The 27,690-nt window shown below is 43.6% G+C and overlaps 2 protein-coding genes across 2 annotated transcripts; one reads left to right on the top strand and one right to left on the bottom strand.

Annotated features, from left to right (window-relative positions):
* The first annotated feature begins 139 nt into the window (after positions 1-139).
* Positions 140-5,236, top strand: LOC149328949 (kappaPI-actitoxin-Avd3c-like). The gene is made up of 4 exons (XM_089559149.1): positions 140-156; positions 1,870-1,964; positions 3,555-3,581; positions 5,058-5,236. The coding sequence occupies exons 1-4, from the start codon at positions 140-142 to the stop codon at positions 5,234-5,236; spliced, it is 318 nt and encodes a 105-aa protein (XP_089415275.1).
* Positions 5,237-9,496: 4,260 nt separating this feature from the next.
* LOC149328948 (uncharacterized) lies at positions 9,497-24,242 on the bottom strand. Its single transcript, XM_089559148.1, has 2 exons — positions 22,722-24,242; positions 9,497-9,529 (listed from the first exon to the last, which is right to left on the bottom strand). Exons 1-2 carry the CDS (start codon positions 24,240-24,242, stop codon positions 9,497-9,499), a joined length of 1,554 nt encoding a protein of 517 aa, XP_089415274.1.
* Positions 24,243-27,690: the final 3,448 nt, after the last annotated feature.

Below are 27,690 nucleotides of genomic sequence, written 5' to 3'. Positions count from 1 at the left end.
TTTCTACTCTTAAAAAAAATATAGCACTGAACCTGTATTTGTATGTTTTGCCCTCTCCTGTAAAAATCCCAAGATGGGATTGACAGTATTCCGAAATAAATAAATAAAGAATTATCGTGACGGCTTCTTCAGCGTTCGAATGATAGTCCCGAGAAGGTAAGCAAAAACGGTTGAGAGACAACTTTGAAAACAGGAACTGAAATGTTTTTGAATTTTTGTTATATCACGTGCACTACTTACTGTGCAGGAACTAGACGTGCTTCTTATATGTAAGTTTTGCAAAGAATATATGTATATGCATTATGGCACTACACTTAACATACATGTACACTGTAACAGGTATGACTATAAGAGTACCTACGGCAGTTATGCAATAATGCCCGTCCTAGATTTAATATGTTACCACAACGTGATGCCTTTTTCAACATTCTTAGAAGTGTGAAAACTAGTGAAGTGTTTAAAGCATAGTTCCTTCGTCTACGTGGTTGCCGTGTAGTATGTACGTCTCGACGGCTTAAGCTACTGCTTGTAGAAGTAGCAGCTGATAGTTGCAAATCCACCCAAGATCTGCATACCGAGTTTAATCAGAGGATTCAATAAATTATGTTTCCACTTCTAGCCTGGTCAAATCTACACGATGTTTCAATGAAGCTCTCTAGTAGTAATAATAGGCTTTTTGGTATATACCGATTTCTTCACAAGATTAATAGCAATACGAAGTGACAGCAGTTAACTAAATGGCTGTATAAAAAAGTGGAAGATACCTTTAAGGTGTTATGTGTTTCCAGCAAAGGCACCTTTGAAATCAGTCGCTGCCCTTTCTGTAGGGGCATGAACGTTTAAACTTTAGAAATACGCAGCTTTGAAGTTAGCTGTTGCGAGAATGTTTCTTACCTCTAGTGCACTAAATTACATCCGCATGTCGACTGGGGGAAAGAGAGAGAGAGAAATGAACGGAAAGGCAGGGAGGCTAACCAGGCGATGCCCAGTTGGCTACCCCATACTTGGGGAGGGGAACAAAGGGGAAAAAAGGAAAAAGGGCGGCATCGAAATGAGTTTTCTAAGTTTCCAGCGACCACTATGTCACGGAGACAGTGAGCGAGCACTGAAAACTTAAAGATTATAGACAGGAATACCACTCCGAGTCTCTTAAGAATCTCAGGGGCGCTTTCACCGCTTTCCTTTGTGAGGAAGGTTGTGTTCAAGGCCCCAGATCGTTGGACTCAGTTAGATGACGCGAGTCCAAGCGGTACATAGTAGCAATCAGGAAACCGCGATGGAATGAAGTGGGAAGGAGGCTGCATGAAAAACAAGCGTTGCTCGCAGTCCCACGCTCTTCGTAAGGTACACTGTGAAGCTTAACCAACAAACCACAGAGAATATTGGTCAGCGTGGGTTAAAAAAAGATCCCTCCAGTTTTACGTCATGGCTAGTGGCATGTTTTTCTCGGCAACTTTCTATATTCGTTTGGCTTGGAGCTGTAAACACCCACGTGCACGTCATCCATTATAAAATAGTTTATAAAAAAATAAATGCTGGAAAATATTCCACCATGTGTATTATTCAAATTCTCCTCGAGCAGCGACCTTGCTTTGGAAAAAATATTTTGCCAGCTTTGCAACAACCCTCAACCACCGCGTGTTTGGTAGATGCATTATCTTTCAAGGTGCATAGCGGGTTGGGCTGCTGGCTGGCAAAAAAAGACAAATACAGCATGAAACACCACAGAAAAAAATACTAGAGCATTCCGACTCAGTGAGGCATCCTAGGTGGTGGAAAATTTTGACAATTTTTCCTTATCACAACTGCGTCTCAATTATGCGAATGCGAGATCAGTGTATAAAAGAGCGGGCATCTCTCTCTGAGCAGAAAACTTTCTTTTGGCACCATGAATGCAGCACTGGCTCTGTTTGCGGTGGCACTTCTGGCTGCTGTCGATTATGGGGACTCCACCATATTCTGCAGTAAGATTTTACTGTTGCACCTCTCTCCGTGGCGCCCTTAAATATGAAGCGTACTTTTTACATTCAATATTATTTGGAAATAGGAGCATTCTACAAGAGTGATACAATTGTCCCACAAATATTCGAAATAATGAGAGCGGGCAAAGTTTTAAGCCTAAAGATCGTTTAGACTCCATGCGTGCCGAACTCTAGGCAATGTCATCTGAAGTTGATTACCACGACGACCAGCGTGCTCCTAATACTGGGATTTCTGGCTAGCTTCTTCTGGAGCGCATGTGCCAAATAGTTCATTTTGGTATATATCATCGCCTCCCTCATGAGCACCAAATACGCCTTTGTGAGCTGCCGCCATTTTTATACAGTTGAGCCGGCGGAGTTAAGCGATTTACACAGAAGCCTATTTCGCAGATAAAGGTGGGAAGGAGGCGTAATGCGTGAGCGATTAAGATTAGGGTATTACTGTGGCGCTCCAAACAGCGAGAGCAAGGAGGAACGCTGAGCATTATGCACCGCACGAAAAAGAGGCTTTCTAAAATTCCGGCACGTAAACCCTCAAAGGCGTCCAAGAGAGAGAAGCATGCAGGCAATCAAGTGTGCTCGTCATGTCGCGAAAGCTGCAAAGGCGTCTAACGTACCGTCTAGCCCGAAGAAGGAATGCAGCCGAGAACAACGGTGGCTTCTGAAGCACAAAGCGAAATCTGTGTCGGTGAAGCGAGTGCAGGAAGTAGCATGTTTGAGGCGTCCAGAATTAATCTATGGATTTCCAGCTATACACTTCAAAGCTTCCAGCTGGTTTGAAATGGTTCATAGAATGGATATTTTTCAAATAGATTGAGACGGCTAAAATTCCTAACGGTACTTTTTGCTGGGCTAGTTGGTGTGACATTGTGTTCAGGGAAGTGAAAACAGCGCTAAATTTTATATGCAAACCACACAGAAATATGGACAGGACAGGACAGCGCCCGTCCTGTCCGTCTTTCTGTGTGACTTGTGTAAAATTTAGCGCTGTTCTTACTTTCCAGAATTTCTAGCAGTGCTGAGAACGAAATATAACGCAAATATTTATCGCTGCATGGTGAAAGAAGTGTAATTCCATATGCTCTCCATGTAGTTGAATTGAACCGGATCATTCTATGCAATCGTACAGCGACGTCGGTCCTGCCGGCCGACGTCGGTCGGATACAAGCGGGACATAGAACCTTTCACTTAAGAATAATATTAGCAGGACACGATGATGAAACATAGTCCTCTTTATCCCGAGAACGGAAGTTTCGGTAGCTTATTCCCGGTTCTGCTTTTCACTACTTAAAAAATGAGGCTCGCAGGATCTAAAAAATGAACAATTAAGTATACGAAGCTAGTTAGACAAGCTAACGGCTTGTGACGATAATCCTGATAAAAGCACTGTGTGCGCGGAGCTCGGAGTCCACATGGGATATTTATCTCAAGTACGTCATAAATGAAGGCATACCAAACACAATGTGCTATAAGAATTGGATATTATAAAAAAAGAAACAGGACGTTGTGCAGGACGTGACATTATTACACCGCAATTGAGAAACATACCTTTTTATGCATTTTTTCTTTCAGAAACTCTAAAATGCAGCTATCCAAAAGGTATGTGTTCTAGCATTGAAAACTTTATGCCATGGTCATTCCATATCGAAGATTCGGTCGCTCCTGCAAATCTAACACGTGCTATATAATGATGTCCTGAAATAGCAGGCCACCACAGTGTCTCCGGAATCCAAAACTGGAAGCGCAGCAGCACTTATGAGCAAATTTTATTAACAAGAGCCTAGATATGGTTCCAGTTGTGCATAAAAAAGCTTCGCAGTGAGGAATATATTCCTTGAGCAGCATTGTAGACCTTAGAATTGAAAGCTAACAACCTAAAAAATATAATAGACCGCGATAGCAAAAAAGAAATAAACTGCTCCCGAGAATTGATGCTTCCAAATGTTTTTCGTTGATTCTTTGTCACGAAAGTTTGAAGTGGCACAATATTTAAGTACGAGGCCAGCGCTTTATTTCTTTATTGCTTTAAGAACCCTGCCTGAAGTTTCTCTCCCTATGAGAAGACACAAAGAGGACGTTTTATGGCTCTAATTTACAAGTTTGTTTCGACCTGTTTGACGTGCGGAGGTGTAAGTGGCTGCTAAAAAACAAAGCACAAATTGAGCCCATCAATACAGGGCGCTGTCCTTTGAGTGAGCACCGCGTGATGAAAATGAAATTTCAAATTGCGGCTAGCAGTGAAATATAAAAAATGATGAACACCGAGTCATGCATGCGAGATGCAGGTGGTGTTTTGTTCGTAAGAAAAAAAAAAGCTCGTGGGCAGCGCTTGTGGTGGTCATTTTGAGTACAATGCAGATTAAGTCTTGAAGACACAATTAAGCTTCTGATAAATATTACCGTGGTGTTCTGGTATTTCAATTACGCAGGTTGAATTGAATAATGTAACTGAACACTCACATCTAAGTACGAAACACTGGCTTAGTACAAACGCCACACTGTGGCGCAGAGGGAGGGCATGCGATTCACTGGGACAAAGCTGGAATGTTGTTCATTATTTTTTGCTCGAAAGGTCGGTACGGTATGGCACACAAGCTGAGCAGAAGCGGCTATTTGAACGAATGTCGATTTTGTGCAATTCTGCAGGGCAAGGAAAATTTCTACGTGTTACTTGGTTTAATAACATCAACGCATTTTTTCATCACTTGCGGCAGAAATGTACGACAACGAGCTTTATTGGTGAGTGGTACAGAGAGGGCATTTAGACGGGTTTCTTGAAAACACAAAGTGAACAATATAGAGAGAAGCTTCAGTGTGTTTGTAACGTTTCGACAACAGTACTTGTCTTCTTCAGCGGCTTAAGTTATTTTGTATGCGCACGTTCTGTTGAGTGGCTTCATGCACAGCGCACACCATTTGCGAAGATGTATCGAATGCAAATATTTCTGGAAAATTCATTCCTGTCGCGCATCATGCGGATTTCATGAAAAGATAACCATTTTCGAGGAAATAAAAGACGCAGCTAGTTTTGTTAAACGTATACGCTGCCGTGGTTATGATGGCTATTCTGTGCAGGCTGCTACGAACAACAGTCCACCGGAAAATGCTACTTCGAGCACTTTTCGGACCGCTATTATTTCAATCCGAAGTCCAAGAAGTGCGAGCTGTTCCAATTGGGATTTGGACTGGAATGCTGCCCAACCTGCAACACATTCGTAAAGAAGGAAGAATGCGAGAAATACTGCAAGAAATGACAACATGCTCTGCGCAGTTATCTCTCCATGATTCGCATTCACCACAAAGAGAGGGAGTGTAAAAGATAAACTACAATAAATGATTGTCTTTGGATGCCTGGTTGGTGCGGGATATCGAGATGCTTTTTTGTAGAACCACTGAGCTTGATATTTCGCCGGAATAAGATTTTGTCGTGCAGCCGGTTTCGAAAGCACACAGCAACGGGTGCTATTTCTTACGATTTTGCACGTGAGCATGCGCATAACCTTATATGGCTGTGATACTTGTGGTCAACCTATGAAGATATCTCCGGCCATTTATGTTATATATAGAAGGAAATACTGTTCATAAAGTCGTAAATTGGCTTCAGAACTCAGCATCGCACTTTAAGGCGAGTCAGAAGATCCGAAAGATAAGCTGGCACAACATGCAGTTTCCTCGAAAATGACTACAGACATCAGGATTGATTTCAGGTTCAGATCATTCCAAAAGAATTGTATCGAGATAAAATAATTGGGGGGGGGGCATCATAACACTTCCTGGCTCTCTAATGGTACAGTTAGTATCGCTGCCTCTTATGAAGCAGGCGTCGGGAAGCTGGTACTCCGGTATTAGCTGTTTCGCTCAATCAGTGAAATGGTTGAGCTTTTTTCATGAATGAATGATTTTGTGAAAGCACGGATGCTCGGGAAGGCAGGCATAATTAGGTAGGTGGACATGAAAGTACATATGAAGAAGTACAGCCTTTGTTAAATGTTTGGAGCCCAGGGGGTTTTTTTTTGAGCCAAAGTGCGTCGTTCTTAATGGATCTCTAGCGCTCCACATTTCCTGGACATAGAAGATTTCTGGTACTGCCTCCTGCAATAGATAGCACTTCGATGAATCCTCCCGGAGTTCCAATCGACTCAGATGACTCAGTTGAAACTTCCCCAGTCATGCAGGCACTGCGTAATCAGGATGTAGAAGAGCCTGATGTGAAAAGACTGGAAGATATCTAGCACTACTGCACACCTAACATAATATTTCATACTCTCAGGAATAAAATTTCAATAAAGAAGGGTGTCAGGCAGGGAGACACGATTTTGTCAATGCTCTTCGCCACCTGTTTACACGACGTATTCAGGAGACTGAAATGGGAACAGTTGGGCATAAGAGATAATGAAGAATTACTAAGTAATCAACGATTCACTGATGTCATTGCCTTGCCAAGTCACTCAGGACATTAACACTCAGGACAAATCAGTGAGTTAGACAGGCAGAGGAGCACAGTAGGGCTAAAAATTAACATGCAAAAGGACAAAGTAATCTTCAACTGTCTCGCAAGAGACCAGCACTTCACAATTGATGGCGAGGGGCTGAAAGTGCTAAGGGAATACATGTGCTCAGGGTAGGTAGTGGCTGCTGATCATGAGCATGAGAGGGAAATACTAGGAGAATAAGAAAGTGATGGATCGCATATTAAGGGGTAAAGTTTGCATTGTTCTAACGTATTGTTTAGAAGAACTTCTATGTGGGCTACATGGTTCATTGTACTCGAGAAAGGAAAACAGTAGCGCCGAAAATTGTTCTAACACTTGCAAGGAACGAGGAGTGACAATGTACGAAAGCAAGAGGTAAGATATATATCTAATTTCAAGATAGCGATAACCGCCACAAAATCTAACTAAAGCCAAAGCTGCATTGCTGAAATCAAATGAACTTTTTTTATTAATCGGAGGTACAGTGTGCGGTTTTAAATGCTGAACACGTATGCTCGAAACCGCGACGCAGAAAAACGAGGAAGTACTGAGACAATATTTCATTCCGGGTCACAACTCAGCGCTCGCGCGTTAGCACGTGCGCATCGCATATTTTTTCCGCGCATGGCGCGGCGTTTCATTTTTTTGTCTTTTTCAGCCAACAGCCCGAACCACTGCTAACCTTCTATAATAAGGAAGCTGACTGAACCATGCAAAGTGAGCTGTGGTGTAAAGCCAGCCAAATATTGTTGCCGATCAAGGCTCCCTAAAAGTTAGAGAAAGAGAAATTTTAAACACATTTCCCCGCATAGCTTTTTCAAAATCTTCTCGAATATTACAACGTGGGAGTAGTTTGGCTTAAAGCGGAACGAACATACACTGTCGCAAGGAAAATTTTCAAATTACAGTGAAGAGAAAGCTGCGTTATATCTAAGGTCCAAAGCTGGTCGCTACTTGTCGCCGTTATATGTTTGAACTTCACAATAAAATTCAGTTTTGTGCGCAGGCCAACGAAAGAGGCTTAGTTGCTCGTGTGCCTGCCGTCACATTAGGGTTACTCGTTCTTAGTTGTTGCACCGGAGAAAACTAGGAATCATCATGATGTCGGAATCAGCAAATATATGGCTTCAGAATTCTCAAAGTTCGGGCAGCTTTGGTTAAGAACAGAGAAAGATATTGAAGGGAACTTGCCGCTAAACCATGATCCCTAAAATGCTATGTCATTCAGTTAGACTGATAAGGCAAATATATAAGCCGAATCGTCAGGTTTTGGTATTTTCCTGAGCTATTATGACTAAACTTTTGCCGCCATCGGTATATAGAAAAAAGGCTCTGGAAACCATTCGCTAGTTTCACAGAAACTCACGAGAAATGTCACAAAAGTTATGTAAGGGCTTACCACTCTCAGCTGCTATTTCTACGACAACGCAGATCCGTTAGTCTACATGAAACTTTTGGAGGCCAATGAATTTCACTTCAGAGACATGTTATAGAACTTGAGCTGGTTTTCATTGTTCTAGGTAGTTAAGAACTTTGGTACCTTTTGAGTGCGCAGTACAAGTAAGAATTTCCGTGCTTTATACCTGTAGCCATGCTCAGTTTAGCAACACTGTCAGAGTTCGTTTGCCAATAGATTTATTGAGAAAAATGATTTCGCTTCTTCGCACTAAATTGGCAATATACGTAGGCGTGTTGAATGCCTAACGTCTAAAAATTGTGTCTGCATCTTCAAGCAATCAAAATTTTAAGATGCTCTTCAGTTCCTAATTTCAAATAGATGTACATCACTCCATGTCATTCCTGTGCTTGTTATAGTGAGCTAAAATAAATAAAACATAAATTACGCAAACATTGCTCTGGTGTGTGCATGTGGCTTGTACGCTTAGGGTCCTTTATGCCAGATGGTTTTTGGAAGATTAATCTAGAAAATTAAATCTTAATCAGTTTTACGCTATGATAGTAACTATTACTGAAGGCATTGAGGAAACATTCCTTAGTAGATCTTCGCCTAGACCAATAGCCATTTGCGCTCAATACAAAACAAATACTTATTCTCACCTGGTGGCCGCTTACTCTTTGACAATGCACTCAATAATCATGAAACATTATTCCCAACGACTGCTCGCTATTACGGTTCTTGGAAAATGCACGTGCGACACACGTGCAATAAACAAAAATGACAACATGTCGTTTGTCTTGTTCTATTTATCTCCGAATAAAAGAGCCTTCGCTTCATGGGCCCCGCAAAGCTGCGCCTGCAATGTGCCCCATAAACTAGCATAAGTAGTTACAGGAACATTTCTTGGAGGTAACGAAGACCTTCACCATGGTCCGTAGCCAGTAATGATGAGCTCACAAGAGACGCAGTGTTTTCTTTCTCGAAGGTGGTTGCCGCATTCATATTATACCAGCTTCGGACAAAATTTCACTACAACACCTCAGATCCAGTTGCTCGGTTCTACTATGCCAACGTTGACAATCAGAGAAAAAAAAACATATTGGTCTAAGACAGGAGGAACACTGAAATTCATTTGCTTTTTGCGCTAAGGTGAGTCCTAGTCACGGAGATTGAACAGTTTTTGTAACAATGCGAGAGTCAATTTAGTCAGTTCCAAAAATTCTAAAGAACATAGTCATGCTGACAAACGAAAGCCGGTTTATTCCTTCCTTCATTTGTAACCAACTAGTTGTTGCATCTTTACCCATAAGAACCACCAATGAACAAAGCGAGAACCGGACATTACCTCAGAGCACATCAGATTATATAAATCTTTAAGTACTGAGGCAGCAAGGTGATTTTTTCAGGATAGTTTTTAATATAGCGCAATTATACTGTTGTACTGATAGGAACTATTCGCAACGAAACTACGAAAAAGTAAAAAACTAAACCAACAACAAAAACACGTCGACAATTTCAAGGAATAAAAGAAACTACTATGCAACAGAAACCCAAAGCAACAACTCAAAACTCGTCGACAGAATTATAACAAATAATAAACACATTGACGACCAGATAGTAAAAGTTTAGCCTCAATAAGATCCTCACAATGTTGGCCGCTGTGCGTCCTTGAGGCACTATAAAGAGGCCACATTGGAATTCCGAAGCAAGATGTGAATAGCACCACCTTTGTACCGCACTGGTTCTCCTTATGCCGTGTAACCCAAAAAGAAATCTTTGAGTTTCACAAAACCATTTATTATGATTTTTTTCTCCTCGAGGTTATCTTTTAAATTACTCCTAAGCTGAATGTCGAGAGGATAGGGACTAAAACACAACTTTTTTGACTACTTTTTGAACTACATCGTCAATGAACGAAGCATTTAATTTTTTTATGGGCTAAACGCTCTTGTAACCGTGAACGAGCGGGAACAAAATTGCCGCCGATTGTGCACAATCCGCCAAATCAATCTATCTTGCTATTCTCACAATAAGCCGCCCAGTTCTTCCGTCTTCACTACTCGTTTCCTTCAAGGTGCTCGTCTACTTGGCATTGGACTCGCAGCAGACAGCCAGACGATGGACCGACAATCACACTACATACAGAAGAAACAGCGGCTACTGACTCAGATCTCAGCGATCGGCATCCTTTCTTCTACGGTGGTTCACCCGTACACACGCTGTCCTTCGTGAGGTGCTCAACGACAAAGACCGCGTCTTCCTACCTTTCGTCATTAATGCCCTGCTGTATGAGTCCAACGTCAACCATTGGACTTGCGCTGCCTACCACCCTCAGCAATAGGCCTGACTAAACGCTTTATTAACCACACTATGAGTGCATGCTGGCTATGTACGTCAGTTCTAACCGCACGAACTAAGGCCTGAATGTCCCCTACTTTACCTTCGCGTACAATACCGCCACGCAGTCTACGACAGGGTTTTCTCCTCCTCTCCATCTCTACGGTCGACATCCATCCATTCCCATCAATTCTGTTTCCCCCTACCACACTGACACTTCTGCGTGCACGACCATTCGCATCCCACCAGACACGCCGAAGATTGCCGCCAGATCGCCCGGTCGATCGCGGCAGCCACCCATTAGCTCCAATACCCCCGAACAACGATCAACCTTCCCAGCATTTCCCACCGGGCTCTTTTGTCTGGATATGGATGCCTCCCCGTACTCAGGGCCTCTCCCGAAAACTTACAGCTAAATATAACGGCCTCTATTGCATCTTGAAGCTGACATCTGTCAGCTATACGGCTGAGCTACTGAACTCGTTCCCAATCTATCACGCCGCTTCCGCGATACTGTAGATATCAAGCGCTTCAAGCCCTACTATTCCCCGCCGTCGTGTCCGTCTCTAATGAGGCGAGGATGGCTCCTCTTCTCCCCGGGGGCCATTGCAAAGAAAAAGATTGGCATACTCGCGATGAGCATGGCCAACGCCTAGTGCATGTTCCTGGCAGGATTTGCTGATTTCGGAGTGGTGTGCACCCTCCCCACGTTCCGAAGCTTCTCCAAGTAATCCCAACCTTACAATATATAGAAACTAAGAGTAACTAGAAAGCTCAAGTGCATGAAGCTCAAAGGAGAGTTCCAGCCGCACCGGTTTGGACTGGCGCGCCTTATACATCATGGCGTACATTAATGCATCTTGCTGTCACAGTGGCGAAGTCAGTGGACAAACCAATCGTTTCCCCGGACATTGTCGGCAAGGACTCAGTCTAGGCAGGGCAGTGCAGTGACACCGATTACGTCTGCTTCACTTAGGTGCCTGTTCTTGCCCGGTTCACGTCTTGGAGCTAGGCAGCACAGGTAGTCGTGGCTGCGGCTTGCACAGAATAAGGGGAATCCGCGATAGAAAAAGCCGCTTCTCTACCTTTGGTGAATTTAATGTTTCATGCCCCAGCAAATTTGACCGCATCATTTTGCGTTGGGCATACCGACCAGCGTGTATGCGTGTTTTCTTTGTTTGACGCGCCAAAGCAATTATCAAATGTTCTTCAGCCACAGCTGCACATTTGGAGGACATCCCATTTCCCTTGGAGGCGTCAATGGCCAGGTACTTCTGGCTTAACGCTGCCGTCTCGAACGTATGGTCAAGGCTGCAGCTTGTAACCGATCATGTGGAACGTAGGACGGACCAATGATACATTCATTCGACAACCTTGTGTCATGAAAAGTTCTGTTCCGCAAGTGCAGTGTGGAATTATACAGCCACATCGAGAGCTGAGCATCACTCGGTGGATCACTCAGTTATTTAATTCGACTAGCAATCTTGAGCAATGAACCGTGGCTAGTAGCGGCCAGCATGATTCAAAGAATAGCCCGTAAGTTTCAAGTGACGGTTTCTTCATTGTTTTCTTAGCCAACATCTTGTATTGGTGCTGCTTGTAGCTTATCATCTCCCATTTTGGCATTATCGAGAATAAAAACTTTTAGAAGCAATATTTCATAAAAGATTTAAATATTCGTATTTTTCTCACGCTTTTGGAACCACACCTTTGTTCATCATCATCATCAACCTGACTACGTCCACTGCAGTGCAAAGGCCTCTCCCATGCCTCTCCAATTTACCCTGTACTTCGCCAGTTGCAGCCACCGTATCCCCACAAACTACTTATTCTCATCCGCCCATTTAACTTTCTGCGGCCCCCTGCTGGGCTTGCCTTCTCTTGGAATCCACTCCGTTACCCTTAAGGGCCAGCGGTTATCTTGCCTTCGCATTACATGCCCTGCCCAAGCCCACTTCTTCCTCTTGATTTCGACTAGGATGTCATTAACCCGCGTTTGTCCTCTCACTCACTCTGCCCTTTCTGATCTCCTAACGTTGCACCTATGAATTTGCTTTCTATAGCTCGCTGCGTTATCCTTAACTTAAGCTGAACTCTGTTTGTTAGCCTCCACGTTTCTGCCCCATAGGTGAGTACCGGTAAGATACAGGTGTTGTATACTTTTCTTTTGAGGGATATTGGTAAACTGCCATTCATGATCTGAGATCACCTGCCATATGCGCTCCTCGCCATTCTTATTCTTCTAGTTATTTCCCTCTCATGATCCTGATCACCTGTCACTACCTCCCCTAAATAAACATATCTTATTACTTACGGCTTTGTTATGAAAAAAAATATTTTGCACTCTATTACGCAAGTAATGTCCACCATGAAGTACAGTCGTCATGCACCGCCCGCACAGACTGATTTATCACGACATTTCAAAAGGAAAATCTGTAATGATTAAATTGAAACACCCAGAATATTCTCCATAAAGGAAATTCTGATATCTTGTTGTTTCCAGCGGAAAGCGTCTACTACAAAGCTTTTCCTCTACGATACTTGTGAAGGGCTACTGTTACCTAAGATCAGGAGCGGACGTTAAGGTCAATGTTTGTATCTTTTGTGGGATATAATTCGTCACAACTGTTGCGAAAGCCAAAATAAAAAAGGGCCCCCGCTATCCACCGCTCCTAATTGGCTGAAAAGTGTGAAATTTTCTCGAGAACGCAAGCGATGCCCTACACGCAAGGAAGCAAAGCAGCGACCGACACAAATGAAAATGTAATTTCAGACTCCACAAAGTAGTAGGTGTAAACCGAAGCCTTCGTCAGTTTTGAGAACCCAGCTCACTTTACGGTAAAGTATAGTAAAATTCTCGGGGATTTTAAAATATTTTCAGGCGAGATTGTTTAATTACAGGGGAAGAAGATGTAAAGCAATGTGAAAATGTTCCTCGAAAAACATAGGGTCCTACATAAAATGCCCTTGTGGGTGCTTGGTTGTTTACAAGTCTTGTTGGTTCAACTGACTCATGGCCCCTGTTTCTATTTCCAAACTCCGTGTTGTTAGAATTGCAGCCCGACAAGAAATTGTACCAAATATACGGGATTATTAGGAATAATCAGCCTGAGGTACGTTTTAAGAAAGAAATGCTCTTTTCTCCATTCTCGGCAACAATCAGCAAAACAACGTCTGCACTTAAAAAACATGAAGTCTGACCTTTCGTTTTTACTCAATTTTTCGGCTTCTGAAAAGAATGTAACCGAGGAGGAGGAGAAGAAGATGGAAAGGGAGGGAGCCGCAAACTGAGAAATTGGAACAGTGCTGCACTCTTGAACAGGATACAAACTGTCTCTGAAGAAAACGGAGTATCACCGCTTGCCAGTGCTTTCCGGCGCTAGACAGAAAACGTAAGGGGACTGTCCACGGGCGCAATCTCTCGCGCTGCGTGCTTGACCAGTATGGGAACTAAAGCTGTTTTGTAGACATCTCAACAATAGCATTGAATTGTAACGTTTGCTCTTGGGTAGCGATGCTTTAAAAATCATGTCGAGGGTGGAAATCAAGGTTCAGAAAAATTCTGCGAGTGGTTCAGGAGAAATTCCTTCACTTTCACTTCACTTCAATTTTTTCATTGCCTCAGAAAAAAAGAACGGTGTGATGCCCTTGAAGTAATCATTCACCAGTGAGATAACATCTTCATCTGAAGAAAATTTGTTTCGACCCAGCCAATCATTTAGGTTTGCAAGAACAAAAATTTCGCATGGGGCCAAATCCGGAGAATGTGATGAATGAGGTACCACCTCGAAGCCTAATTCGTGCAATTTGGCCATTGCAACAAGAGATCTGTGGGATGGAGCATTGTCTTGGTGAAAGAGGACTCGTCGTTTAGTCGTTTAGTGCGCAATTTTGTTTTTCAGTTGCTCTAGGACTGTCGCATAATATGGTTTTGTTATCATTTAGCTTTTTTGTAAGCAGTCTGCAAAGATTCCACGTGAATTCCAAAAGACGGTCGCCGTCATCTTTCCGGCTGAACAAACAGTCTTTGCCGCCTTAGGAGCACCTTAATAGGGCCCAGTTCATTGCTTTGACTGCTGTTTAGACTCTGCAGTGTAATGATGCACCCCTGTATCCTCAGCTGTCAGAAATCTTGGCCAGAAGTCCTGAGGATTGTGATCAAGCGTCGATAAACACTCCTTCGAGATGTCTGTCCTGATGCGCCTTTGGTCAATCGTCAGCAATCGCGGCACCCAACGTGCACAGACCATCTTCATCTCCAATTTTTCATGAAGAATATTGGAAACTGTCTCTGCTGAGATGCCTACAATTTCAACTATCTAATGTACCTTCGCTCGGCGGTCTTTTATGACCATTCTATGAATTTTCGGTACCATTTCTGGCGCGGTGACCTCCATTGGATGCCCAGGATGTGCTTCATCTTGCGTCGAAGTTCGGCCATGTTTGAATTGATTTATACAGTAGTAAATTATCTTCTGTGATTGTGCAGAGTGTATATGAACTTCGCTCAAGTCGGCTTTAATTTGGGCAGCCGTCCACTGTTTTAAATAAAGATGTTTGATCACTGCTAGAAATTCGAAATTTACCATTTTGGCGTGAATCACCACAGATTCACCACGGTGGAAATTTGGGCAAGTCGGTATTGATCCATATACCCCCTGTGTTGTTGGTGTGTGTTCTCTCCCCTTGTGGCCGTCGTCCTGGTTTTGCGCTACTCTTATGTTATCACCACAGAGGTCTGCGCCAATGGCTGTCGGAAGCTTGCTAACTGTCGGTACAAGCCTAAACATGTCGTGGCGTCATATGAAGTGTGCTTCTCGCGTGCCATCTAGAAGAAAACACAATTGTATCGCCATCTCTTGTATTTTTACCACACTTATCAAACGACCCTCGTATGTCTGGAACTAGGCAACTGAATTTCCGGGGCCGGCTTGTAAAATCAATGCGGCTAGTATTACCTTCATTGCTAGCAGTACTTGCATGATTATGTAGGATTGTTCCATAGAGAGAAAATACTTTAGCACAACCAGTCTTTAGACGAACGATTGTTTTTGAGTATGTGTAGTTTTCTTTGGAATGTTTTTGAAACAAATTTGCTTAATCAGTTGTAAAGCTGTGATGCACTTTTGGGAGGTTCTGTGGAGGCATTTGTATGCCTTTAATTATGCACAATGTGCACCCGTACTGCGAAACACTTTAATCATGAAGTGATTCGCACGGGTTTTCACTATGGGTTACGCGGCATATTACAACTTTGTGTGGTTATGAGGCACTGCGAGCCTGTTTTGTTGAAAGTCCCCATTGCAAATGGTTACCTACGTCAAGGGCGCGTATACCCAAAATTATTGAAAATTAGACAGACGCACGATTTTTGTCACCTTCTCGCAAGTGCCTCGATTCTATCTTAAAGGTGTGGCGTCGTGTTTTCTTTTTGTCTTGTTGGGTTTACTTCGCTTCACAGTTTCTTCGTATATATTTTTTGGATTTACAATTCAATTCAAATAAAGTAAGCACCGTAGTCAAAAGAAATTATTCAGCTTCGCCAGTGGTATGTGGTGTTGGGAAACGAATCTGTTATGCACATAAGTGCGGTTGACATCTCGCTGTACATTGGAATGTGTGCGCTTAAAAAAAGATAATGGTTGTTCAACAGCTATACACAAAGCAAGACGTAGACTTTTTTTTGTTTTGCATGAGCTATGTAGTTAAATTATGCTGCTGCCTCATTTTTATACTGCTGCATATGAGGAACAGCTGCAGTATCTGCGTCATTAATAATTACCTTCATCGAAACGAGATGAATTTCAGCAGTCCTTCAGTTTAGATCAACGCACAGGTTTCTTTACCTGTTGACATAGTGTGCCAACCTGATCCGAGTAGGCGCCGCTGCAGTTTTTTTTTAATTTTTCTGTGCAGCTTTTGGTATATGCGTGCTGTGATCCGCAAAGCAATGCAGATACTGCGTCTGTTCAAAGCCTAATAGTTTTACTTAGAGACCGTGCTGAAGTGGCTCCTGTCCTCCTGGTAACTTCGAGGCTTGTAGGGTTAAGGATCATTTTATAGTGTACACTTTGCAGCAGGGCTGTGAGAAGACGTTTTTTTTTCTCAAGAGGTAAAAAAATTTGGTACGGAACGCTGGTTTCAACAATGTTATTATGAATTTCGCCACATAAAGTGTACGAGTGGTGTCAAACGCGAAGACAGGATTCGACATGGTCTCGTCTCGAAGTAAACTGGTACCGCATCAACATAGGGAGCAGAATTCGAGATTGTTCTGAGCTAAAGGTATCCTTTGCTACGTTAACCAAATGTCCTGATTCATGGTACGTCACAACGTATAACTTATTGAAGGTGGTATTTGAAAACTGGCGCTGGGGCCCAGTAAATACCTCACGTAACAAAACGCGCTTAGGAAACCAATATTGGCTCATAAAAAATTTTCTTCACTGCTTTATCACCGCTGAGATGATGGCCACGAGAAGGTAAGCAAAAGTAGTGCAGAAGACCACTTTGAAAACAGTTAATTAAATATATTTTTTGAATTTGTGTTATATTACGCAGGTGCTCGATTTACCATTAAAGAAACAGACATGCTTCTTGTACCAAAGCTTTGCAAAAATTATATCAATTCATTTTCAGCAGTACACTTAACTTGCATGTATAATGTAACAGGTATAATTATAAGAATATCTGCTGCAGAAGTGTGAGAACTAGCGACGTGTTTAATGCATGCTTCCTTCGTCTACATGGTGGCCGTGTAGCGTGTAGACCTCGACGGCTGTAGCTACTGCTTGTAGAAGTAGCAACTGATAGTCGCTGATCCATCCGAGAACCGCAGGACGAGTTTATGCTGAGGATTCGATTAGTTTTCGACTTCCAGCTTGATCAAATCATGGTATATCAATGAAGCTCGCTAGTAGTAATAATTCGCTTCTTGGTATATACCCTTTGCTTCGCGAGATTAATAAGAATACCAAGTAACTCAAGTTAGTTATTTTATTTTATTTATTTAGTAAGGAACCCACATCGCCGTGGCATTACAGTGGGGGGGGGGGGGGGGGGGGGGGGGCAATGTACAAAAAAGAAGCACACATGACACCTCCGCTCGCAGGCAGAGTTACAAGCATAAAGCGTTCGCCATGTACATCTCACTTCAAAAGAACACATCACAATTCCATCACATCATTAAAGAACGAAAGAACGCATCATTTGATGTCACACTCACAACATCGCTCGGTAGTCTGTTCCATTCTCTAATGGGTTTCGGAAAAAAAGACATTTTAAACAATTCAGTTTTTGCCGCGAATTCGCGGACTTTAAAAACATGGTCAACACGGTTGGATCTATAAAAAGGCTCCTGCACATACCTTTCGCGTTCAACCCGAACAGTTGAATAATAAACAGTATGAAATAGCTTCAGACGCAACTTCTTTCGGCGCGTGTCAAGCAATTCCCAGTTGAGTGCATCCTTCGTACGCGATGCACTGTAACGAGCCCCGCGAGTGCCAGACACGAAACGAGAGGCAATGTTCTGCACCCTCTCCAACTTATCTTTATCTCTAGCAGTAGGCGGGTCCCAGACAGTGCACGCGTAGTCCAGAACCGACCTGACATAAGTCTTGAATAAAATGTCACGACATGACAGTGGAAAAGTGCTTGCATTTCGGCGAAGAAATCCCAAGTTTCTGCATGCTTTAGCAGAGACATAATCGACGTGACGGCGCCAGCTCAAGTCAGGAGTAAAATAAACGCCTAGATATTTAAATTCGAATACCTGTTCTAACATTGTGTTCCTAATAACATATGAATACACATCAGGGTTTTTCTTTCTTGTAAACTTCATATGGACAGTCTTGGACAAATTCAAATTCATATTCCATTTAACGCACCACTCTGAGATTCTGTTCAAATCTTCTAGTGACAACACTATAAAGAACGCAGTCATCCGCAAATAACCTCATTTGGGATACTATTCCGTCACCAATGTCATTCACGTAGAGCAGGAACAATAGTGGTCCTAACACGGAGCCCTGGGGAACACCAGACACAACCTGCACTCTTTGAGACTCGGCGCCGTTCATAACCCCAAACTGCTGCCGCAAACATAGGTAATCTTTTACCCATGATATCACTTGAGGGCTAATATTGTAAAAAGACATTTTTTGAATTAGCAAAGAATGCGTCACGGTATCAAAGGCCTTTTTAAAGTCCAAAAACACGCAGTCCACGCTAAGTCGCCTGTCCAGTGCCTCAGCCAGATCGTACGCAAATTCAGTCAGCTGCATAGTACACGATAGGCCCCTTCGAAAACCACGCTGACGAGGATTAAACAATGAATGTGCGTCCATATGTGCTGCTATACTGGTGAACAAAATATGTTCGAGTGTCTTGCACGCAACTGAAGTTAGAGATACCGGTCTATAATTTGATACAGTGTTGCGAGGGCCAGATTTGTAGATTGGCACAACACTTGCAATTTTCCAGTCATCTGGAAGGCAGGATTCTTCAAGCGATTTTTCAAAAATTATCTTTAAGTAGGGCGCAACCGACTCAGCACACAGTTTGTAGAATTTGTTTGGCAAGTCATCAGGACAACCAGCCTTATCAATGTTCAGATTCTGCAACAGAGACTGTATACCGTTGATGCTGATCACAACATCATCCATAACACTCGCCACTGGCTGGAATGGAAACTCTGGGTATTTATATCCGCATGTTCGATTTCAGAGCTGAAAACAGAGCTGAAATATTTGTTAAAGAACTCAGCTTTTTGTGCATCATCATCAACAAAGGTGTCACCAGAAACAAGAGGTGGTATAGTTACAGAGTCTTTGCCATTTCTCTTTACATGTTTCTTAAATTCCTTTGGATTTTCTTTTAATTTCGTCTTCATTGAAATGCCAAACGAATTCTTTGCAGCTGCCACAGCAACTTTCATTCTTCCGGCAATTTCCTGCAGCTTGAACCAATTCTCACACGTCGCATTTCCTTTAAATTTAACGTAAACACGTTGCCTTTTGCGCGTAAGACTGCGTAGCTCCCGAGTAAACCATGGTTTGCTTTTACTCCTCCTTTTCGTTAATATCCATGCCGGAACAAAGCACTGCCTCAGTTCAAACATCTTATCCTTAAATCTAGACCATAGTTCAACCACTCTAGAGTTATCGGCATGCGTTTCAAAGATCGTTCGGTACTTATTCAACTCTTCGTTTATCTCCCTTACGTTTGCTTTTTCATAGTTATATACTCGCCTATGTGCTGTACCAGCGCTCCTTACATGTTCAACTTTCATTTCACAAAGCACAGCACTGTGATCGCTTATTCCAGGTAGCACCTGAGTGGAATTGACGAATTCAGGTTGATTTGTGAACAACAAATCTAGGATGTGATCCCCACGTGTCGGTTCCAGAACCGCTTGACGCAATGCATAAAGTTCAACCAAGTTGATCAGTTCTTGGCAGGAGCGACTCGTAAAGGGCTGGAAGTGAGGCTGATTAGTCCAGTTAATGCTAGGCAGATTGAAATCACCTCCGATCACCATAAAATCTGTTTGAATTGCGTCAACTGTCCCCGCCAGCTGCGCAAACACATCAACGGATGAATCAGGCGGGCGGTAGAACGAACACACAGTTATAACTTTGTTCAGTTCAGTTCAGTTCAGTTTTATTCCTTAAAGGCCCCCTTTTCAGGGGGTGTTACATAAAGGGTGGGAATACACTTGAAAAACAGCAATGATTAACATTGAAGATGATTTGTTACACGCGCTTGAAAAACAGATGGCGAAGCGATGACGACGATGTCATAGGGAAGGCCGTTCCAGTCTGAAGCTGTTCGCGAAAAGAGCGATGCAGAAAAAGTAGTAGTGTGCGACGATGGGCGTGCAACTTGCAATGGATGACTGGTGCGGTGAGATATGCGTGCTGCGGCTGTGATGTACGGTGCTTGATTCAGGGAAGAATAAAAAAACTTGTGAAAAAGAGCGAGGCTAGCGATGCGGCGAAGAAATGAAAGGAGTGGCAATCCGGATTTCACTTTCAAAGTTGAAACACTGGTGTCGTACGAGTATGAGGAATGAATGAACCGGACGGCACGATTTTGAACAGATTCCAATGCAGTGATTAGATATACTTGATGTGGGTTCCAGATGGCAGATGCATATTCTAATTTTGGTCTTACCAATGATTTGTACGCGAGCAGCTTTACCTCAGGTGGGGCAAGACGGAGGTGACGCTTCAGGAAACCTAGTGTTTTATTTGATGCTGAAATGATGTTACTGATATGAGCGCGCCATGAGAGATCAGGAGAGACGGTGATTCCCAGATATTTATACGATTCTGTTAGCTCAATCGGTGTATCAGAAACAGAGTAATAAAAACGATAAGGGTTGCGACGACGAGAAAAAGACATGAGTTTGCATTTAGTAGGATTAAGGGACATCAACCAATTATTGCACCAATTTAATACACTGTTAAGATCTGCCTGAAGGGTGTGTTGATCATCGCGATTGTTAATGGTACGGTAAATGACACAATCATCGGCGAACATTCTAATGCTGCTGGAAACATGCATGGGCAAGTCGTTAATATATATTAAGAATAAAAGGGGACCAAGGACAGATCCTTGTGGGACACCGGATGTTACTGGGACGGACTTAGACAGGTGGCCGTTAACATAGACAGACTGCGAACGATTGGTTAGAAATTCTTCAATCCATTTTAAAATATTAGCGTGTAGGTTGAGCTGCGAAAGTTTTAGTAATAGTCGGCGGTGAGGGACCTTGTCAAAGGCTTTCGCAAAATCTAGAAAAATAGCATCGGTCTGCATGTTACGGTCGAGATTAGCATGTAAGTCATGAAGGAAGAGTGCTAGTTGGGTTTCGCATGAGAGGCCCTTGCGAAATCCGTGTTGTGAAGGATGGAAAAATTCGTTTGCGTCAAGGAAGTTCATGATTTGTGAGTATATGACGTGCTCCATTATTTTACACGGTACGCTAGTTAAGGAAATGGGGCGGTAATTCAAAGGTGAGTCTCTGTTACCCGATTTGTAGACTGGAACGACCTTGCCCTGTTTCCAGTCAGCTGGAATGATTCCTGAAGACAGTGACTGTGAAAAAAGAAGACATAAATAGGCTGCGCAAATAGTGTTCACGTTCTTCAAAAGTTTTGAATTAATTAGGTCTGTACCAGCTGCAGACGACAGTTTCATATTATGAATTATGGATGAGATGCCTTCTTCGCTAAAGGCGATAGCCGGCATGAAGGATTCCAAGTTAAAGGATGATAAGTGTGGAGGCGCGTCAAACTCGGTGGTGAAGACAGTTGCGAATGCATTGTTAAAAACATCTGCACAGTTGTTATCAGCAGCAGGTTCATTCAAGTCATTCGTTAACGTAATATGGGAACGGTGCGTAGGATTTAGGACCTGCCAAAATTGCTTTGGGTTGCTTATTAGTAGGTTTGGTAAGTCGTGGTGATAAAATGAGTGCTTGGCATCACGAACGGAATGTAAGTATAATTTTTCGATTTGGTAATATTTTTCCCATGCGGCAGGTGTGTCTATGCGTTTGGCGGAGCGAAAAAATCGTTTCTTTTTGTTTTCTAGTCGTTTTAAGGGCCGAGTAAACCAGGGTTTATTGCGGTTAGTGTGAAAAGTAATCGTCGGGACAAACGTATCAGTTAGACTGTTTAATTTGTTCTTGAAGATTGACCAGTTTTCATGAATTGAGCGAGTGTGAAATGCGGATTCATATTCGGGAAAAAAAGTGCTAAGATCTTCAGTTATTGCGTTGTAGTTTCCTTTATCGTATAGACGTATTGTTTTTTCAGATGTCTGTTTTTTAGTAGAGTGAAATGAAAATAGAGCATGTATGACTTTGTGGTCACTGATTTCCGGAAGAAAACTGATAGATGTTAGTTTTTCGGGGCTATTGGTTAATATCAGGTCGAGTGTGTTTGCTGATTCTTGTGTCACACGGGTTGGCTGTGATACTAATTGGGTAAGGTTAAAATTTAGACACATTTCGATAAAGTTCTTTGCCTCTGCATGGCATGTTATTTCAGAGCTAGATAAGTTCTGCCAGTCGATGTCAGGGTAGTTAAAATCGCCAAAAAGAAGGATGTAAGCATTTGAATATGTGGAACGAAGTTTATGAATGGTATTATTGAGATGACGTGGGAAGTCAGGATTAGTCTGTGGAGGTCTATAGCAAACGCCGAGCAGTACTGTTACGGGGGCAGTGCGACAAATTAGCCATAATGATTCGATGTCGGAAGTGACGTCAACAACAGAGCAAGATATATCCCTATGAATTGCAGCAAGGACACCACCCCCCCGCGAATTTTTCCGATCATTTCTAAAAACATTAAAATCAGACAAATCAGTTAGGAGTTCAGCATCTGTTACATCACTATTTAGCCATGTTTCTGTTAATATGAGTATGTTGCTCCTGGATGACGAGATGATGTTTGATACGAGTTCACGTTTAGGAAGGAAGCTTCGGATGTTAGTGAATATTATGGAAAACGAAAGAACATTGCGGGGCGTGGTGGGTCGACGTTTTGTTGATGGTCGGTGAGTGGGCAACTGCTGCGCGACTTCTCTAACAGTATCAGACGATGCGTCGAAAGTGTAGCGTTTTGATCCTATATGCAGTGTTTTGAAGCGTAAAGAGTACTTGTCAGAGTGTGCTTTGGCGAATGTTAGCAATTGCTTCCGTGCGTGTTGAACGGGGCGGGAAAAGTCTTCACCAATACTGTAACCGGTGTTTTTCAATTTCCGGCCATTTGATAGAAGAGCGTTTTTGGTTTTGTACGATAAGAATTTGACGATGACGGGACGAGTTCGATCGGCTGAGTGTTTACCAAGACGATGTGCTCTTTCTATGTCGGTAGGTTCTACCTGTATACCTAGATTATTCTGACAAATATCAATAACTAGTTTTTCGGACTCGGCCCATGATTCAGTGCTATTGTCGGGGATGCCATAGAAAATAAGATTATTCCTGCGAGATCTGTTTTCTGCGTCGTCAAGGTGTGCTTCCAGTTCGTGTATCTTATTATTCATGGCTATTGCGTCTGCTTGCATGACATCCATATCTGTTCTTAAGAGATTAAGTGTTTGATAGTGTGTTTCTAGTTCAGCCATTCGTTTGTTTAAGTCTGTAATGGTTTCATCCGTCTTGCTTAGCTGGGTTTTCAAGCCCTGTATCTCGGCAATCAGTTGTGTCTGGCCGGCGGTTAATTTCTCTAATGCAGCCAGTACAGCAGCCGTGTCTTCGGGACCAGGGTTAGTTTCGACGTCGCCTGATAGCATTAACAAAGAATGAATTACACAAACGCACTCAACAGCAATGGAAACACAGCACTGGGGGCTCGGGAACTGCACTAGCATATAGTTACTTGATTTTTTAGCAAAGAGGACATACGGTTTACTGACCTGCATCGCAAAAGTGAGTGGTTTAGGTGCCTGCGCCGTAGTGCAGTCACCGAGCCCACAGAGCCGTGTCGGCGGATGACGCCCTTTTAAACATGGTGATGTCGATGATGATGCGGTAGCCCATGGTCTGGTGAGTTCCGGGAGTTGCTCTAGCGGCAGATCCAGCGGGGGAGTGCGGCTGACGGGTGTTTGGTTGTAGTAGCCGTATCCATATCCAGTGCATGGCAGTACGCTTGGCGATGACGCCCCCATAGGTAGGCACGCCAGCGACGGCAGCAGCAGGCTGGCAAACCCAAGGATGGTCATCTGCATCGCAAAAGTGAGTGGTTTAGGTGCCTGCGCCGTAGTGCAGTCACCGAGCCCACAGAGCCGTGTCGGCGGATGACGCCCTTTTAAACATCGTGATGTCGATGATGATGCGGTAGCCCATGGTCTGGTGAGTTCCGGGAGTTGCTCTAGCGGCAGATCCAGCGGGGGAGTGCGGCTGACGGGTGTTTGGTTGTAGTAGCCGTATCCATATCCAGTGCATGGCAGTACGCTTGGCGATGACGCCCCCATAGGTAGGCACGCCAGCGACGGCAGCAGCAGGCTGGCAAACCCAAGGATGGTCATCTGCATCGCAAAAGTGAGTGGTTTAGGTGCCTGCGCCGTAGTGCAGTCACCGAGCCCAGTTTACACCATACAGCTTCACATTCATCTGCAACATTTATTTGGTAAGAAGAAATTGTAGCATCCATAAGAATAAATACACCTCCTCCATGCAAGTGTGTCCTTTCTATAGCATTTAAAGCGATCTGGGAATACTTCACCATCTGCAATTTCATTTGCTAACCATGATTCAGTGCCGAGAATAACAGACGGCTTCACCATATGAATTAGAGCTGCAAATTCATCAACCTTGTTTTTTATGCTACGGCAGTTAATTACAAGAAAGGAAACAAGCGTTGCATTACGACGACACCGTCACACAACCGGTACTACCTCCTTTGTAGCACTGGCCTTATCACCTACTATCGGTACGACCTCATTTGTATTATCATCAAACAAGTACTTCTCGCCGTTTATAATAAGAGTGTCATACCTGAGGCTGATCTTGTCGCCACTTTGTTCTCGTGATTTTGCGAACTGCCATAGAAACTTTCTCTTTCTACGTACTTCCTCAGAAAAGTCCTTTGAAATACTGACATCACTTCCTTTTAATTTAAAAGCCCTCTTTAAAACCTTCTGCTTGTCAGCGTATGAGGCGAAAATCGCTTTTAAAGGACGGTTGCTACCAGACTTGAATCTGCCTAACCTGTGAGCAATTTCTAGTTTTACGGATTGAACACCTAATTTCGAATTACACACGTCAATTACGCATTCTACTGAGTCTTCATTTGACTCGTTTGGTTTTGTATCCTCGACACCAAAGAAAAGCAAATTGCAACGCCTCCTCTGGTTCTCCAGATGCTCAACCTTTGCCATTACTGAACTCAACATCCGCTGCTGATCTTCAAATCGGTTTTTCCATTCACCAACTGCACAGTTCGTTTCATCAAGGCTCGCTATTCTTGACTCTATCGATGCAATACGGCTGCCGAGATCATGCATGGCTCTCTTACTTTCAACTTGGATCAGTTCTATTGCACTCAACTTGGCCTTAATCGTATCTTGGCCATCTAGGAGCATCTGCAGAGTTTCTGCGGTAGACGGACCTGGGTTAGGCTCAACATCACCACATAGAAGTAGCAGCAACAGATAAAAGGAAATACGACGCAATAACCGAAAACGACGACGCGAGTAACCTTTGGGTTGCGAGCGAGTTCTGAGACAAGCAAATAACACATGGGGTGGAACCGGCAAAACGAAATGCGCGCGAAAACAGTGCAAGTTTGTGTTACTAACCTGCAAAAGCCACAGGAAAACCGTGAGCGGCAGTGCTTCAGCCATGCCGGTTCCACGCCCCCCTGGCTGACTGCCAGATCCCGGTATTTGTAGGCTGTCGATAAGGCAATCACTGCACCAGTGTTCATAGACCGGTACGGCACATCTGTCGAAGTCAGCGGCGATGCACGTCGAATCGTCCCTGGCAGCAGCAGACGAACTTGCGTTCCTTGATCCGTCGGCGCATATCCCAGACGAAAAGGGTGAACTCGTAGGTGATGAACACGAATCGGCGCAACCGCAACATTCCTTCAAAGCTGAGACGCCATGTATCTGCAAAAGCAACAGGAAAACCGTGAGCGGCAGTGCTTCAGCCATGCCGGTTCCACGCCCCCCTGGCTGACTGCCAGATCCCGGTATTTGTAGGCTGTCGATAAGGCAATCACTGCACCAGTGTTCATAGACCGGTACGGCACATCTGTCGAAGTCAGCGGCGATGCACGTCGAATCGTCCCTGGCAGCAGCAGACGAACTTGCGTTCCTTGATCCGTCGGCGCATATCCCAGACGAAAAGGGTGAACTCGTAGGTGATGAACACGAATCGGCGCAACCGCAACATTCCTTCAAAGCTGAGACGCCATGTGTCTGCAAAAGTAACAGGAAAACCGTGAGCGGCAGTGCTTCAGCCATGCCGGTTCCATGGTATAAGGAATTGAAAATACCTTTTAGGTGTTACGCGTTTCGAGTGAAGTCACCATTGAAATCAGTAGCTCCCCATTCTGTACGGGCATGAGCGTTCAAACTTTAGAAGGACGCAGGTTTGGTCCTGGCTGTTTCGCGAGAATGATTCTTACGCCTGATGCATTAAATTATATCCTCATTTCGACTGTGGGAATGAGGCTGCATGAAAAACAAGCGTTGCTCGTAGTCCCATGCTCTACGTAAGGCACACTGCGAAGCTTGACCAACAAACCACGGCGAATAATGGTCAGCGTGGGTCAACGAAAATACCTCCAGTTAGTTGCATGTTTTTCTTGGCAACTTTCTATATTCGTTCGGCTTGAAGCTATCTACACCCACGTGTACATCATACATCATAAAATGGTTTACATAAAATAAATGCTGAAAATATTCCACCAGGCGTATTATTCAAATTCTTCGCGAGCAGCAACCTTGGTTTGGAAAAAAATATTTTGCACACTTTACGCCTATCCCCAATCAACACGTGTCTGGTAGCTGCATGAGCTTTCAATGTGTACAGTGGGTTGGGCTGCTGGGTTCCAAAAAAAGACAAACATGCCATGGAACACCCGGGAAAAAAATACTAGAGCACGTGCGACAACTGGGGTGTTGAGGCATCCCACGTGGAGGAAAAGTTTGACAAAATCTTCCATATTACTACTGTGTCTTCTATTTTCGGATGCAAGATCAGTGTATAAAAGAGCAGGCATCTCTTTATGTCCAGAAAACTATTTCTTTTGTCACCATGAATGCAGCTCTGGCTCTATTTGCGGTGGCACTTCTGGCTGCCGTCGATTATGGGGACTCCACCTTCTTTTGCAGCAAGAATTTATTCCTGCACTTCTCTCCCTGCCCCTCTTAAAAATTAAGCGTATTTTTATATTTAATACGCTTTCGAAATGGGAGAATTCTTCGATACTCACACACTTGCCGCGCCAATGTTCGAAATAATGAGTAAGAGCAAAGTTTTAAGCCTAAAGTTCGTTTAGATTCCGCGGCCAACTCTAGGCAATGTCATCTGAATTTGATTAACATGACGACCAGCGTGCTCCGAATACTGCGATTCCTGGCCTGTTGTTCCTGGAGGGACACGTGCCAAGTAGTTGATTTCAACGTTTCATCGCTTCGGTCATGAGCTGCCGCCATTTATATACAATTAGCCTGTTGAGTTAAGTGGTGTACACGGAAACCGGTTATGCTGATAAGGTTAGGAAAGACGCCTTATGCGCGATCGATTATGATTGGTGTATTGCTGTGGCGCCCTAAACAGCGAGAGCAAGGAGGAGCGCTGAGTATCGTGCGCAGCATGAAAAATGCGATTGTAAAAGTTCCGACACGTAAACCCTCAAAGGCGTCCAAGAGAGAGAACCATGCAGGCGGTGAAGTGCGCTTGTCAAGTCGCAAAAGCTGCAAAGGTGACTAGCGTGCTGCCTAGCCCGCAGAAGAGATGTGGCCGCGAACA

The sequence above is a fragment of the Amblyomma mixtum genome, chromosome 9, assembly GCF_055824585.1.
Source record: "Amblyomma mixtum isolate Tamu chromosome 9, ASM5582458v1, whole genome shotgun sequence".
NCBI lineage: Eukaryota > Metazoa > Arthropoda > Arachnida > Ixodida > Ixodidae > Amblyomma > Amblyomma mixtum.
Note: the sequence above shows the minus strand (reverse complement) of the source record. Positions and strands in the feature narration are given on the sequence as shown.

Bases quoted from the DNA above. Each gene is read 5' to 3' on its own strand.
- LOC149328948 (XM_089559148.1), bottom strand. From the start codon at position 24,242: ATGCAGATGACCATCCTTGGGTTTGCCAGCCTGCTGCTGCCGTCGCTG. The intron at 9,530-22,721 runs GTTCTTTCGTTT...GCCTCTTTATAG, and splicing joins GACCCACCACGCCCCGCAAT to TGCCTCAAGGACGCACAGCG.
- LOC149328949 (XM_089559149.1), top strand. The intron at 1,965-3,554 runs GTAAGATTTTAC...TTTTTCTTTCAG, and splicing joins GGACTCCACCATATTCTGCA to AAACTCTAAAATGCAGCTAT. The intron at 3,582-5,057 runs GTATGTGTTCTA...TATTCTGTGCAG, and splicing joins AAAATGCAGCTATCCAAAAG to GCTGCTACGAACAACAGTCC.